The sequence below is a fragment of the Schistocerca serialis genome, chromosome 3, assembly GCF_023864345.2.
Source record: "Schistocerca serialis cubense isolate TAMUIC-IGC-003099 chromosome 3, iqSchSeri2.2, whole genome shotgun sequence".
In the NCBI taxonomy this organism is placed as follows: Eukaryota; Metazoa; Arthropoda; class Insecta; order Orthoptera; family Acrididae; genus Schistocerca; species Schistocerca serialis.
In genome coordinates, this window is record NC_064640.1 from 211,674,350 (window position 1) to 211,689,983 (window position 15,634).

At 41.5% G+C, this 15,634-nt stretch overlaps 1 protein-coding gene across 1 annotated transcript in view; it reads right to left on the reverse strand.

Moving 5' to 3' along the window:
- Window positions 1-9,972, reverse strand: part of LOC126471569 (trypsin-1-like) — a 34,107-nt gene extending 24,135 nt beyond the window's left edge. Inside the window, exons 1-2 of the mRNA XM_050099794.1 lie at window positions 9,910-9,972; window positions 4,446-4,537 (exon numbers count right to left, since the gene is read on the reverse strand). Of these exons, the coding sequence (XP_049955751.1) occupies window positions 4,446-4,537; window positions 9,910-9,955 (138 nt within the window). The 5' untranslated portion in view covers window positions 9,956-9,972. The remainder of the gene's footprint in view (window positions 1-4,445; window positions 4,538-9,909) is intronic.
- Window positions 9,973-15,634: the final 5,662 nt, after the last annotated feature.

Below are 15,634 nucleotides of genomic sequence, written 5' to 3' on the forward strand. Positions count from 1 at the left end.
AAAAATTATTTTTATAAATTTTACCATATTCGCGGAGCAGTTGACCTCTTTCCTGAAGTATGTAAATGATTATGGATTTCAAAACTTCGCGTGCATATCCTGAGTAGTGTGGCATCAAAGGCATTCTAATTAAATTTAATCACTCTGTCACAGTGGTCCCAAACATGGTGATAATAACACCGTTAGAGGTAAATTTTAATTTTCTGAACCGTAAAAAAGGTGTTCAATTATGTTTCGGTCACGAAAGTAAATTATTTTTAAAGGATCTTTATTATTATCACTGTTTCGTAATACTGTAATACTGATTACGTAAGTTGCCAGTAACTACATTTTTATCAGAAATTTATTCGTTATTAATTTCCCAAGAACAAACCAACTAATTTACATCCCAACACAACAGTAAGTAATGGCTACTATACTGCTGTTGCACCTACTCTGCATTATTATTATTATTAGGCAGTCGACACATACAAAGCATTGGCAGCCTGAAGTATTCCAATTTCTGCCAGTTCAGAATCAAGCAGTCCAGCAATCAAGTGATTTAGCAAAAGTAGGGCTAAGTGTAGTGCCCACATTTTAATTTGGTTGTTTTAGATAGGGGTGCAGGTTGCCGCTGAAGCAGGTATCGCTAGGAAGATGAGTGGTGCAGAGGAACCATGTTTTGCGACATGTTTCTACTCTCAATGTGGATAATTAGCTTCATTTTCTCGGAAGGAGATGTAGGTAGCACTACGATTTACTGGAAATTGCTTCATAGTTCTGTAGCAAGAAGATAGAAATAGCAGTACCAATTGTTTCATTGATTCATTAGTTCGTGATTTAATAAAGCACCTACAACACATAAAAATCATTTATCTTAGGTCGTTTTAAAAATGAAAGTGTACGAAGTAATTTTTTTTTTTCATTTTAAAGGTTAGTGAGGCGATATTGTCGATGGCGGTGAGGGGACGAGGGGGGTTAATAGCTAACACCTGATTGTACGCGAGGGTAACGGTCTCAGAAAGGTTGGAAATCACTACTCTGTAACCTAGAGCCTGAATACGGAAAATATGGGTGCAAGACTAGGAACCTTAGAATTCACTTCTCGAGTTATTGGAACATTGGCCAAGTGCTACGCGGGATTTCATACTCGAGCCAGTTCCTTTCTCTCCATAAGTGAATTATCAAGCGTTAACTCTGTAGCTAAAATGCGTTTCCTTTTCATTGGTAACATTTGATTGAAGAACTTACGTATGGAGAAATAAGCAAACTTAATTCAACGTTTTTTAAAGGAATAGCTTATTAATACGAATAAAAACAAATTCTGAGGTCTCATTTAGAGACAGGAAGACCTGAAACGAAGAAAGCCTTACTGTCATTGGAGGTGCTCTTATTTGGCTTCCGGCTTCTAAATAATCTCGATTATCACACAAGTGAGAGGAAAAAAAATCAAATCCGTGTGCGATGCCATAAGCTGTCTCTGGAACAATTCGTCACAGAATACTTACTTTACGTAGTGACATAATAAAAATCACTTTAGTACTTGGCGTAGGAGAATGAGAAAATATTTTTATCATCCAACAAAGAACTGCTAGAATAACCCACGGTGAAAAATTCATTTATACTTATACTCTTAACTTTAAAAAAATTTCAGTCCCTCAAATTTACGTTTCTTAATTCTTCATAAAAGCTTACGTTTGTAGAGAACCAAGAGTAACGTTAGCATAAACCTGCATTTTCCTCATTTTAGTATAAGGGTAAAATATAGATTTTCTTTGAAAGATCAGGAGCTTTCAGTTTCAATATCTCTAATTTTAACCAAGGAATTCGAATATACAGTAACATGACACTTCAAATAAAATATGTTAAGGGTCTTTATACTGAGATAATAGTTCTTAAACCTTTTCTTCAGTCAATAAATATATGTAGTAAACTGTTCTAAATGTAAAATTACGCGCAGATACATACAGAGGTTTTTAACATTGCACACTGCAGTTGTGTGAATTTTACAATTTTGCCTACTTTGTATATTGCACTACATTTTTTACCCAGGAAATAATTTGTAGTTTTGCAGTCAAAAGCGAGAAGAAATGTAGTAAAATACAATTTTCACTTTTATTTAAGCTACCAGATATGTATGAACCGTCTGCGATGTATGTTATATGTAATTATGCTCAATGTATTATTTTAATCTGACAAAAGAGAGTTAAGATCAGGACTACTGGCGTTCTACACGATATGCACTAGTCAGCAATAGTCTGGAGCCAAGCTCTGATCTCACTCTCAATGGGATTCTAATTTTTAAGATCTGTTGCAAAGAACTATCGTGGAGTTATAGAGACCTAAAGTGTTACTCTTGCAATGTCTAGCCTCAGTACACTTTCACACCTGCTGGCTACGAGCGACTACCTGCAAACGTACCTCTTCGCCTTGGGGCTTTGAGTGTCGTTGCTAACATTTTTGTTGTTTCATATTCCGCATACTGTCGCTAGTTATCAGTTGGCCTTATAGGTCCGGAGAGAGAACCTTATAGGAACTCCAATTTAATTTTCGTAATCTGACCATTTTCAATTCCAGTTTAAATCTTCTTCTTCTGAGAACCTTGTACCAATATATGAGAATTCGTGGTAACACCTTCATCGATGTGTTTGAATCTCTTTATTGCAATGCGGCCGGTTTCGGACACACCGCTCTGGCATCAGGCCGCTTTATTGGCACAAAATTCAGTGTGTAGCGGGCACTTCATGCATGGGTAGCTCTGCTGACTCTAAGTCTGATTTATATCCTCCGTTATTCCAGCATGGAAAGTTGGTTATAGGACCAATTATTGTCAATAGAGGGACCTGATGACGGTGCAGTGTGTCACCGAAAAAGAGATTCAAACACACGGCTGAAGATATTACCATTAATTCTCATATACTAACAGGCCGTTATCCTACTCTCCATTCGAAATATAAGATGGATACACGGAACTCTACCAATATTTCTCTTTCTTTCTCCATCTCTCAGCAATTTCTCTTCGGGTGTACTCAGTTCCATTTTCCCTTAACACGATATCCCCAACGGATTGTGCTCCATCTACCATCCTATGTGATTTCCTTTTTTGGTTATTTTGCTTCAGACTGCACTTCATTTCTACCCTTCTGGTATGAACATCTGCAGTCAACGAGGCCAACTGATACGTTGTCTGTAATATTTCACTGGTATTCTTTTTCAATACTCCTGTTCATTTTTTATACTCCTAAAGGTAATTTCACCTGTATAGTCGTTATTAGCTTCTTTTCCTGGATGGAATTGGTAAAATGTAATTTTTTTTCCGCACACCCAATGTTTCCTACAATCTTCCATCAAAGTATATAATTTCTTACATTGAACTGAATATTCCTTGACTAGGATTAGTTTAAAAATGTTGTGGCGATTCATGGTGGTCGGCATTCTCTTTCCGCATATTAATACATCTTGATAGAGGCTACGCATTACACAATCCATTCTTCGCTTGTTGCGTCGTCTTTCAGGTAATAGCACATTCTCCTCTTTTTACAGACGTAACAAAATTTATTTCGTCCTCTTGGGCAAACCATTAAAATTAGACTACATCCAAGATAACCCAAAAGCTTTAGCAATTGATTGTCATTGCAGTTGACTGAAAAGTAAATGATGCTTACAGAAGACTGATAAGGAACAAACATGTTCAGTGACAAAAAGCCGTGTTTAGCGAAAGGTACTTAGAATCTCTCGTTCACAGTTCGAAATTTGTAAACGAGGAACAGCTCGACAAGAGACACGAAACGTGTGCCATGAAACAAGCTTCAAGATGAAACTCTGACAAGAACATATGAAGTGATCAATAGTTTGAAACTGTGTAATGTTCTGTTTGCTACTCGTTCGGAAGCAAATTACGATTGGATTAATACATTTTGGGTATTCGCACAAAGAATTCATATACTTTAATCGCAAGCAGGCAGTCGAAGACAGTAAACGTATGACTGGAAATACGTCACAGTCGTGTTTTCCTTTCAAGCGTGATGCACCAGTCTGGATTACTTTGCCTTCTTTCTTTACAGAAGAAGTGAAGACGTCCATATGCTTTCCTATGTCCTGGTTCTTACATGACAATGGGAAATAGTAAATCGTTTGTATTTTCTACCTGTTTTACCACGAAGAAACAAATGGAGAGAGTAAATGGGAGATGAAGAAGCTTGCACAGGATAGAGTAGCATGGAGAGCTACATCAAACCAGTCTCAGGACTGAAGACCACAACAACAACACCGTAAGACCAGTCATCCATAGGTTAATATTTAACTCAGTTGAATGAAGAAATAACGTCGTATCAAGCGCAGCTAATTGTAATTGTCCACTGTCTAGGAAATTCACTAAGATTACAGTAAAGTGACCATAAGTACAAATGTGAAATCTATTGGCCACTTATGGCTGGTGTCTATAAAAGTTTATGTATCATACTTACGGAATAAGGTACTTCCGTAATATTTGCCGGCAGTCCGCCAACTATGCGACGATGCCTGTGCAGCGATCGGCAGTCAGCGTTTCGGCAAAAAACTGTCAACAGAGAAAGCACGAATTAAAAAGTTTGTTACCAGACTTAAATGTGAGCTATTTGAATGCATTCTAAAGGACTTTATTTTAATATAGTGACATACAGCTACGCAAAGAACATTAGCTGTTTCCGAAGTGCATAGAATTAAGGTGCCTGTTACACAGGAGTAATCATTGTCCACTGTTGGTCGTTAGTCTTTCCACCTCAGATTACATATAGGATAAGTGCCAATGTACGTTTGGCAAAAAATCCAAGCATGAGTAATGTGTGACAACTGAATTGTGGGAAAAATAAAATTTATATATCTTTCCTGAGCTCCCCTCCTCCCCCTCCCCCCCCCCCCCTCCATCTTTTTTCAATATATATTTCACTTCCTAACGGCCTACCAGAGCTGGTGTGTTGTATTTATATTTGCTTAAAGTTGTGGTTTTGCGAAAACGGGAATTATGTTGTAGAGGGATCATGTAAAACACTAGACATGGTTAACTGTCTTTTATTAGTTACGTAACGGATACATGAGGTTCTGTTCGACATGCCCTAACATGACATCGGCAAAGAAAACGAGATCGTCTTCCATACCTAGCAAACAATTATTAGTTCCCTAGCCCATAATACCCGACAGGCACAAACCATTGTTGAATACCTATAGCGCTCATAGCGTGCATTGTTACTTTGTGGGTCGGCCGGTGTGGCCGTGCGGTTCTAGGCGCTTCAGTCTGGAACCGCGTGAGCGCTACGGTCGCAGGTTCGAATCCTGCCTGGGGCATGGATGTGTGTGATGTCCTTAGGTTAGTTAGGTTCAAGTAGTTCTAAGTTCTAGGGGATTGATGACCTCAGATGTTAAGTCCCATAGTGCTCAGAGCCATTTGAACCATTTTGTTACTTTGTGGGAGTAGTATGAAAAAATGTTCCTTATGATTATTGTCTTACAATTAACTCCTCATCGCAGAGCAAGGCGCTGGCGAGACATTCAGATTTTATTCTCACCAACATCACAGTAATTTTTGATGGTTCAAATGGCTCCGAGTACTATGGGACTTAGCATCTGAGGTCATCAGTCCCCTAGAACTCAGAACTACTTAAACCTAACTAACCTAAGGACATCACACACATCCATGCCCGAGGCAGGATTCGAAACTGCGACCATAGCGGTCGCGCGGTTCTAGACTGAACCGCCTAGAACCGCTCGGCCACACTGGCCGGCCATTAATTTTTGATCCTGCAGGAAGTTACTCATCGCAGTGATGGAATGGTTGTTTCGTGTGAGGTGCTTCAGTGGACTATTACCCCCCAATGATCAAATTCCATTCCAGCCACTCTGGTTTTTCATCGTTTCCGCACATCACATCGTTAATGCCAGGGTAGTTCTCTAAGCACGAGAGATTTCTCTTCTGTCCTTGTTCAGTTCGAGCATAGTCAGTAACAACTTCGATGTTGTCTCAACGAAAAATTTTCTTTGAAAGCGCGGGAATCTTGTAACATGAGGAAACGCGTAGATCACTATCACTTCACTTTCACTTATTGCAATCGAACAAACGCGTCATTTGTACTAATGAATCTAAGTATTCAATACTGTTACTGGAAATACGTTATCTATTCACTAATGGCTGTTGTTTTTGATATACCGGTCTACATATTTAGAAAAAAAAAAAGATTGCATACAGAATGGTCGTTATTTATTCAGCCTGCAGAGTGCCAAACGCAGCTGCATTTCCAGCAGGAAATGTAACCGGATGCCGGCCGCGGTGGTCTAGCGGTTCTGGCGCTGCAGTCCGGAACCGCGGGACTGCTACGGTCGCAGGTTCGAATCCTGCCTCGGGCATGGGTGGGTGTGATGTCCTTAGGTTAGTTAGGTTTAAGTAGTTCTAAGTTCTAGGGGACTTATGACCTAAGATGTTGAGTCCCATAGTGCTCAGAGCCATTTGAGCCATTTGTAACCGGATGTATAATGAACGATAAACATGGATCTACTTTCTAGCAAAGTAATGGCAGTGTTTCTCGTTTCCCGATGCTCTTTCATCATACTGTGGAAGCCTTATGAGCAGCACAAGATGGAGCGGCCGTCATCGCTCGAGCCTTTCCCCACAGCTGGAAGTCGTCCAGACTTTGACGCAAATGGCTCTCATGAAATCAGCGCTACTTAGTATCTAGAAATGCTGAGGACGTCATCACGGGTACTCCCAAATCACGATAACAGTTGAGAGACTTCGCGAAAGGAACGCTTCCTACTGTCTTTATGACGTTTTTTTTTTTAGCAATCTAAAGCTGTGATTCCAGTGGTATTAGATGTCCGTTCTTGCCTGTTTTTGTTACTCCACTTCCTGTCCTATAGGCTCCTATCCCTCTATCTCTCACAGCGAAATTACACGATTCAGCATTACCCGTTGGTAACATAACCCATAAGATTTCTGGAAGTGTGTAGCAAGGTGCGATGAAAATCTTGATCTATTCTAATGCCTATCACTTGTACTCAACGTGATCGAAAAATCAGAGGTATAACACTCAGTTTTCACATCACGAATTTAGGAGAATAATTACAAAAGGAAGTAATTTCATCACTAATTTTTTTCAAGTGCAGCAAGTTACTTCAGTTACAATTTGTAGAAACGCAGTGTCCTATTTGATTCATGCTACATATGTTTCGCACAGGGCCACGGCTATAAAACAGGGAAATTAGGACTGATATAGAATCTTACAGTCCATACATGTTACTCAAATAGGAAAAAAAAAATGGTTCTGAGCACTATGGGACTCAACTGCTGAGGTCATTAGTCCCCTAGGACTTAGAACTAGTTAAACCTAACTAACCTAAGGACATCACAAACATCCATGCCCGAGGCAGGATTCGAACCTGCGACCGTAGCGGTCTTGCGGTTCCAGACTGCAGCGCCTTTAACCGCACGGCCACTTCGGCCGGCCCAAATAGGAAAAGAGTGGTGGAACCGCATATACCGTCGACCATACATGTACTGTGACTCGGGCCGCATAATCGTTATTTTAGGTGTCTTCGATTTCCCTTTCACCGCTTTTATTATTTTCGCATATGACAGCAGTTACATTAAACTGAACTGTGGTTTCTTTAGAATGTCGCTGATGCTTTTGACTGCTTCGTTGTGTTGGTGATCTGAAACTGTGCAGTGGTCGACGTGGTTTCTATATTATTTCATGACTAGTCTGTAACACAACTAAATCTTGAGAAATTATTACCTCATTTATTGAAACTTCCTGACAGATTAAAACTGTGTGCCGGGCCGAGACTCGAACTCGGGACCTTTGGGTTTCGCGGGTAAGTGCTCTACCAACTGAGCTATCCAAGCACGAAAGGCAAAGGTCCCGAGTTCGAGTCTCGGTCCGGCACACAGTTTTAATCTGCCAGGAAGTTTCATATCAGCGCACACTCCGCTGCAGAGTGAAAATCTCATTCTGGACCTCATTTGTTGCTTTCAACCCATCTATGGGTATCATCAACATGCACCATAGGTGTTATTCATGGATATTTCAATGACTGAATTTCATTAGTTGGGGCAGACGATGGTGATACAGTAATTATCAGATTAATATAGCACGCTCTGAGCGTCAAGTTATTAATATTCGAGGGAAGCTCTTTAGGTACTTTCAGGGTTGTAGGTCAACTAAATGACGGTAGCATCAAGAAAACAAAATTGCTCACAGCGCGGCTCAACACAGCAGGAAAAAAATAATTACTGCATGTGGCGTGTCCCGAGTTTTCTTTTGATTCGAGGACAGGGAGAGTGAAAGAAAGTATGAGATCAAGCCTTCGCAACCACGACACGAACCTGCCTGATAGAACGAAAAGAGCCGTCAAGAAGCTGAGACACGAATAATCATAGGATAATTTTGAGTACATTTTAAAAAATGGTAAGAGGAACGGCGTTTTACTTTCTTTATATTTAACCCACCGTAAATTTGCGAAAGTAGATGAGAAAGTGGTGATACTAAACAAGTCATCTGATTTTCTTATGTGTCAACGACTTTATGCATTATTATTATTATGAAATTCACAACGAACTAACACAGTCACTGTTACAAATCGGGGAAATAAGAGAGTAATTACTGAAATTGTTGCAATGAGATAATGGCCTAATTATTAGACGCGGTGGAAACTAAAATCTGCAGTCCTGCTTGAGACACACCATTTTGCAAATTCTGTTGCATTATAATGAAACAGATTCACATACTTAAGCGTATATTTTTAGGTGCACAAAAGAATATTGAAAAAATTATCTGAGTAGACTAGTGCTTTTGCAAATATCATAAGAAAAGTTATAGAATGGTGAGGACATTTCTATCTTGCCTCTCGGTTTCTTGCAACACGGACTATAACAGCTATGAGTGAGGAAATTCTTTACAAACATTGAACTGATCACAAATACAATTTTTACTTTCCAAATGGTTTAGATGGCTCTAAGCACTCTGGGACTTAACATCTGAGGTCATCAGTCACCTAGACTTAGAACTACTTAAACATAAATAACTTAAGGACATCACACACATCCATGCCCGAGACAGGATTCGAACCTGCAACCGTAGCAGCCGTGTGGTTCCGGACTGATGCGCCTAGAACCGCTCGACCACAATTTTTGCTGTCAACGTAGACAATCCACATGTCCTCAGAATGAGATTTTCACTCTGCAGTGGAATGTGGGCTGATATGAAACTTCCTGGCAGATTAAAACTGTCTGCCGGACCGAGACTCGAACTCGGGAACTCGACCAGCTTGTGTTCAGTAAAGTACTCAAACACACCGCAAACTTTTAGTGCACTTGTTGCAAAATAAAATTTAAAAACACGAAATAACTCATGTTGCAGAATGTCTGATAAGATATATAATTACTTTCGGTAAAGGCCACATTTTGACTCCGAAAATAAATGTAAAAATGTTGAAGGCAGCGGGAGGAAATTCCTTCGGTTCAAACCTGGAATCAATTTATTTTGATGTCGTCGTCTTAGCCCATGAAATACACATACCTGATCATGAGACAATTTGTATGATTCTACATTTTGTGTGAATCATCTACAGCGAGAAGGATAACCTTTTCAGTTAATCTGTTCTGTTTTCTTATGTTTCCGAATATAGAAAAGAAACCAGTTTTGCTACAATGCCCCTATAGCATCTACTGTCGGTGCAGGTTGCGGACCGAGATGAGTTTTTACACTAAGTCATTGCTTATTTCTTGACAATATACCTCCCAGTGCGGTTAACGTGTGAGGCAGTCTTTAATACTGAATAACGAAGGCTCTCGGAAATGACGGCAAATAGCCGACAGTCAGCTGCTGACGGGCGAGCTGTGCGATATAGGCACGGTGAAGCGATTGGAAGTTAGCAGCTAGCGGCGCGACCGCGGGAACTCACGCGGCAAGGCGGCGAGGAGCCACAGCAGGCAGCGGGCAACATCCATGTTGTCGGCTCTCTGGAGGCGCGTCTACTGAGCCCCACAGAGATAAAGCCTGTGCTTTATTCTCCGATAACTATTGTGCAACTGCAAAATCACATGTGCGTCTCTGCTCGTAGGCGCCGGAATCGAGACGGTGAGGCGCCGTCGCCGAGGCCGGACGCACGTAGTCACCGCTTATCGCCGCAAACATCTCCCGCATGCCACCCAGTTGAACCCGTCGATCAAGGGCGCTGTTTATTTACAAACGAGGCCGTTGGGGCGTAGTGTCACACAGGTTTTTCGGGACAGCTCGCCTACGCATGCTGCGTCTCCGTTTCTAGTCAACAGCTTAGAGCCAAACGTGTCGCAGACGGTAGTTCCGGAAGCGTAGATCCGAGCCGAATCATTGGTCCTGGACGCTGGACATAAATCCTAAAATGAAAATAATAAGCTACACAAACACTTAAAAATCTGCAACTACTTATGCGTTGTACGATAGAAATAAATACACTGACGGAAAAAAGATCGTAACACCAAGAAAGATTTGTGTGACATGAACTGAAGTTGGTAGGCGTGTTTCTACATCTGAAACGTGATGTCTATTCAAATTTCTCTCTAGTCGCGTAAAGCCGGCCGCTGTGGCCGAGCGGTTCTAGGCGTTTCAGTCTGGAACCGCGCTGCTGCTGCGGTCGCAGGTTCGAATCCTGCCTCGAGCATGGTGTGATGTCCTTAGGTTAGTTAGGTTTAAGGGGGCAGGACGTCAAACAGGCCGACGTGGAGCAGGAGAGGCATCTCAGGGCATTTTAATCTCCAGTGTCTATACTTTTACAAATAAATTCATAAAACTTTGTCAGCATCACCAGGAAGGATTCAGGATTCACACTCATTGCAGTGGAAGTTCGAAAACATAACAAAATAATTTTTTTACGTGCGAAATTTCATCATTTTTTCACTTACTAATGGCTGCATTTGTTGCTATAGGTACACTTTTCTTCATAAGTTAGAGAGATTCTTCGATGAATTTTGTACAGCATACATACCATACTCACAGGTGTATGAAACTCTAGAATTTATTTAATTTATGAAAAAACTAATGAACTGTTATATTTTAAACTTCATGTTTAGAAAAAAACACAAATTTTATAGTTAATTACCTCAATTCTTACCACACTTTTTAATAGATTTGGAAAATTATAGAGTTTAATACACCTTTCAGTATGGTTTGTATGCTGTGTAAAATTCATCGAAGAATCTCTCTTACTTATGAAGAAAAGTGTACCTATAGCAACAAATGCAGCCATTAGTAAGTGAAAAAATGATGAAATTTCGCACGTAAAAAAATTATTTTGTTATGTTTTAGATCTCCCACTGCTATGAGTGTAAATTCTGAATCCTTCCTGGTCATGCTGACAAAGTTTTATGAATTTATTTGTAAAAGTATAGACAGTGGAAATTGAAATGTCCTGTAGTGCCTCTCCTGCTGCAAGTTGGCCCGTTTGACGTCCTACCCCCTCCCCCCCCCCCCTTAAGTAGTTCTATGTCTAGGGGATTGATGACCTCACATGTTAAGTCCCATAGTGCTTAGAGCCATTTGAACCATTTTAGTCGCGTAAGAGTGGAACCGGAGGAAGCAAATCAGGTTTGCTATAAGTACATGCTGTAACGGTCGTGAGAATTGGTTGTCTTTGAGATTGGACGTGGTGAATTGATGTTAGACAAGAATACCTTTAAGGCGACAAAGATGTCATTATCAGCACTTCAGTGAGTTTGAGCGAGGTCGTGTATAGGGCCACAAGATGCTGGACAATTCTTCAGCGATACTGCAGAAAGATTTGGTAAGAATTTAGCCACTGTACATGAATGCTGGCAGCGGTGATGACGCGAATTTACGGTCCCAAGGAGACCGGGCTCCAGACTGCCATGCGGCACTACCGAGAGGGAAGATCATCGTATTCGGCGTATGGCTCTGGTGCACCGTACTGCATCTAATGCAGCAACGTGAGAAGCAGTTGGTACGAAATTGACACAGCGAACTGTTACAAATCGGTTACTTCAAGCACAGCTCAGAGCCAGACACCCTGTAGCGTGCGTTCCACTGACGCCAAACCACCGTCATTTGCGACTTCAGTGGTGCCAAGTGAGAGCTCATTGGAGTGCAGGGTACAGAGTGGAGATCTGGTGTCTTTTCTGATGAAAGCTCGTTCTGTCTTTATGCCAGTGATGGTTGTGTGTTGGTTAGGAGGAACCCAGAAGAGACCCTGCAATCAACCTATCTGCGTGGTAGACACACTGGACCTACACCTGGAGTCTGGGGTGGGATTTTGTGTGACAGCAGGAGCACTCTCGTGGTTATCCCAGGCACCCTGACTGCAAATTTGTACGTAAATCTGGTGATTCGATTTGTTGTGGTGCCATTCATGAACAGCATTCTAGGGGACGTTTTCCAATAGGATAACGCTCGCCCACATACCGCTGTTGTAGCTCAAGATGTTGTCCAGAGTGTCGACATATTGCCTTGGCCTGCTCGGTCACCAGACCAGTCTTCAATGGAGCACATATTGGACAACATCGGACGATAACTCCAGCGTCATCCATAAACAGCATTAACCGTCCTTATATTGACCGACAAATTGCAACAGGCATGAAATTTCAGTCCACAAACTAACATCCGGCACCTGGACAGGACAATGCTGGCACGTTTTCATGTTTTCATTCAACAATCGGGCGATTACACCGGTTATTAATGTGTCAGCATTTCACATATGCAATGGCTTATCTCTCACTTACGTTAACCTGTGACTAGAATGAAATTTTCACTCTACAGCACAAGCTTGGGTAGCTCAGTTGGTAAAGCACTTGCCCGCGAAAGACAAAGGTCTCGAGTTCGAGTCTCGGTCCGGCACACACTTTTAATCTTCCAGGAAGTTTCATTAATCTGTGATCTTGCAATATAATCGCTTGAATATGTTACCTAGCCAAATGTATTCCCGAAATTTCAGTATTCTCCATTAATTATTCTTCGGTGTTGGGATTTTTTTCCGTCAGTGAATTTCATACTACAAGGTATTATTAGATCAAATGGGGAAATGGGTCGGCTTCGCACAGAAACGAAGTTCGTATCAACGAAATTTTAACTTTTTATCTTTGAACAAGTAGTGCGATAACGCGACTCAAGTTTTAATTTAATGTTGTCGGTGTTATTGTGGTAGTGGCCTTCAACTGGAAAACTGGTTTTACTACGTTAGACAATCCTGTGCTGGGCTATTCACCTTTGCGTTACAATTGCAACCTATAAACATTTGAAACTGCTTGGTCTATAATTTTATCCCTCTCTCTCCTCCATCCTTAATCCATCACCCAACTGACCATTCCTGGGTGCCTCACGATGTATGCTGTCATCAGATCCAAGTTGTGCCAAGTTGTGCCATGAATTTCATTTCTACATCTACATTTACATCTACATGGTTAGTTTGCAATTCAAACTTAAGTGCCTGGCAGAGGGTTCATGGAAACATTTTCATACTACTTTTCTACCATTCCACTCTCTAATGGCGCATGGGAAAAAAGAACACCTAAATCTTTCCGTTCGAGCTCTGATTTCTCTTATTTTATTATGATGACCATTTCTCCCTACTTAGGTGGGTCTCAACAAAATATTTAGGCATTCGGAAGAGAAAGTTGGTGATTGAAATTTCGTAAATAGTTCTCGCCGCAAAGTAAACCGCCTTTGTTTCAGTGGCTGCCACCCCAACTCGCGTATCATATCAGTGCCATTCTCACCCCTACTGCTCAATAACACGAAACGGGCTGCCCTTCTTTGCACTTTTTCGATGTCCTCTGTCAATCCTACCTGGTAAGGATCCCATACCGCGCAGCAATATTCCAGCAGAGGACGGACAAGTGTAATGTAGGCTGTCTCTTTAGTGGCTTTGTCGCATCTTCTTAAGTGTTCTGCCAACAAAGCACAGTCTTTGTTTCCCCTTCCCCACAATATTATCTATGTGGTCTTTCCAATTTAAGTTGCTCGTAATTGTAATTCCTAGATATTTAGTCAAATTGACAGCCCTTAGATTTGTGCGATTTATTGTATACCCAAAATTTATCGGATTTCTTTTAGTACCCATGAGGATGACCTTGCACTTTTCTTTGTTTAGTGCCAATTGCCACTTCTCGCACCATACAGAAATTCTCTCTGGATCATTTTGTAATTGGAATTGATCGTCTGATGATTTTACTAGACGGTAAATTACAGCATCATCTGCAAACAATCTAAGGGGGCTGCTCAGATTATCACCTAGATCATTTATGTAAATCAGGAACAGCAGAGGGCCTATGACGCTACCTTGCGGAACGCCAGATATCACTTCTGTTCTACTCGATGATTTACCGTCTATCACTACGAAGTGTGACCTCTCTTGGAGTAAATCACGAATCCAGTCACACAACTGAGACGATGCTCCATACGCAAGCAATTTGATTAATAGTCGCTTTTGAGGATCGGTATCAAAAGCCTTCTGGAAATCTAGAAATATGGAATCGATCTGAGATCCCTTGTCGACAGCACTCATTGCTTTATGGGAATAAAGAGGTAGCTGTGTTGCACAAGAACGTTATTTTCTGAACCCGTGTTGGTTATGTTCAGTACTTCCTCAACTGTTGTCCGATCGACCCATCTAATCTTCAGCATTCTTCTGCAGCACCAAATTCCAAAAGCTTCTATTCTGTTCTTGTCTGAACTTTTTATCACACATGTTTCACATCCGTAAAAGCCCACACTGCACATTAATATCTTCAGAAATGAATTGCTAACACCTTAATTCGTCAGTTTATATACATCGCTGTGCAAAACTTAAGGACGAAAGTAATTTCCTTATGATGTGTAACTGCCGACTAAGATAGCTCAATGAAACTTGCACCATACATATCTATATCTACATCTACATACGTACTCCGCAAGCCCTCCACAGAGGGTACCCTGTGTTACTACTAATCATTTCCTTTCCTGTTCCACTCGCAATGTGCTCCAATGATGGCCACAATTTGGTAAGGAGTTCTTGCGGTAGGGCGTTCCATCCCTCCACCTGCGCGATCGACAGCTGGTGGATTGTTATTGATTCATGTGGACTTGCTACAATACGGCTCCCCAACGCACCCCACAAGTGCTCAACAGGATTTACATTGGGGTAACGGGGTGGGCAGCCCATTCACCGAATATCGTCTCGTTTCAAGCACTCATCCACATGCGTCGTTCGATGCGATCGCACATTGTCATTCATAAAAATGAAGTCATGGTCGAATCCACCACTGACAAGACGCACATGGGACAGAGTAGGGTGTCACAACAGCGTCGAGCGGTGAGTGTACCGAGTTGAGAAATGTGTTCAAATGTGTGTGAGTTCCCAAGGGACCCTACTGCTAAGGTCATCGGTCGCTAGACTTAAACACTACTTAACTAAATTATTCTAAGAACAACACACGCACCCATGCCCGAGGGAGGACTCGAACCTCCGGCGGGAAGGACCGCGCAATCCGTGACATGGCGCCTCAAACCGCACGGCCACTCCACGCGGCCCCAGTTGAGATATTTGGAGAACGGTACGATCATTAAATATCAAGCCTCCCCACACCATAACACCTAGACCACAAAAACAAGTGCTGTGATGCGACTGCCGTTGCTGCAGGATCTTCGCAGCATTGCGGTGC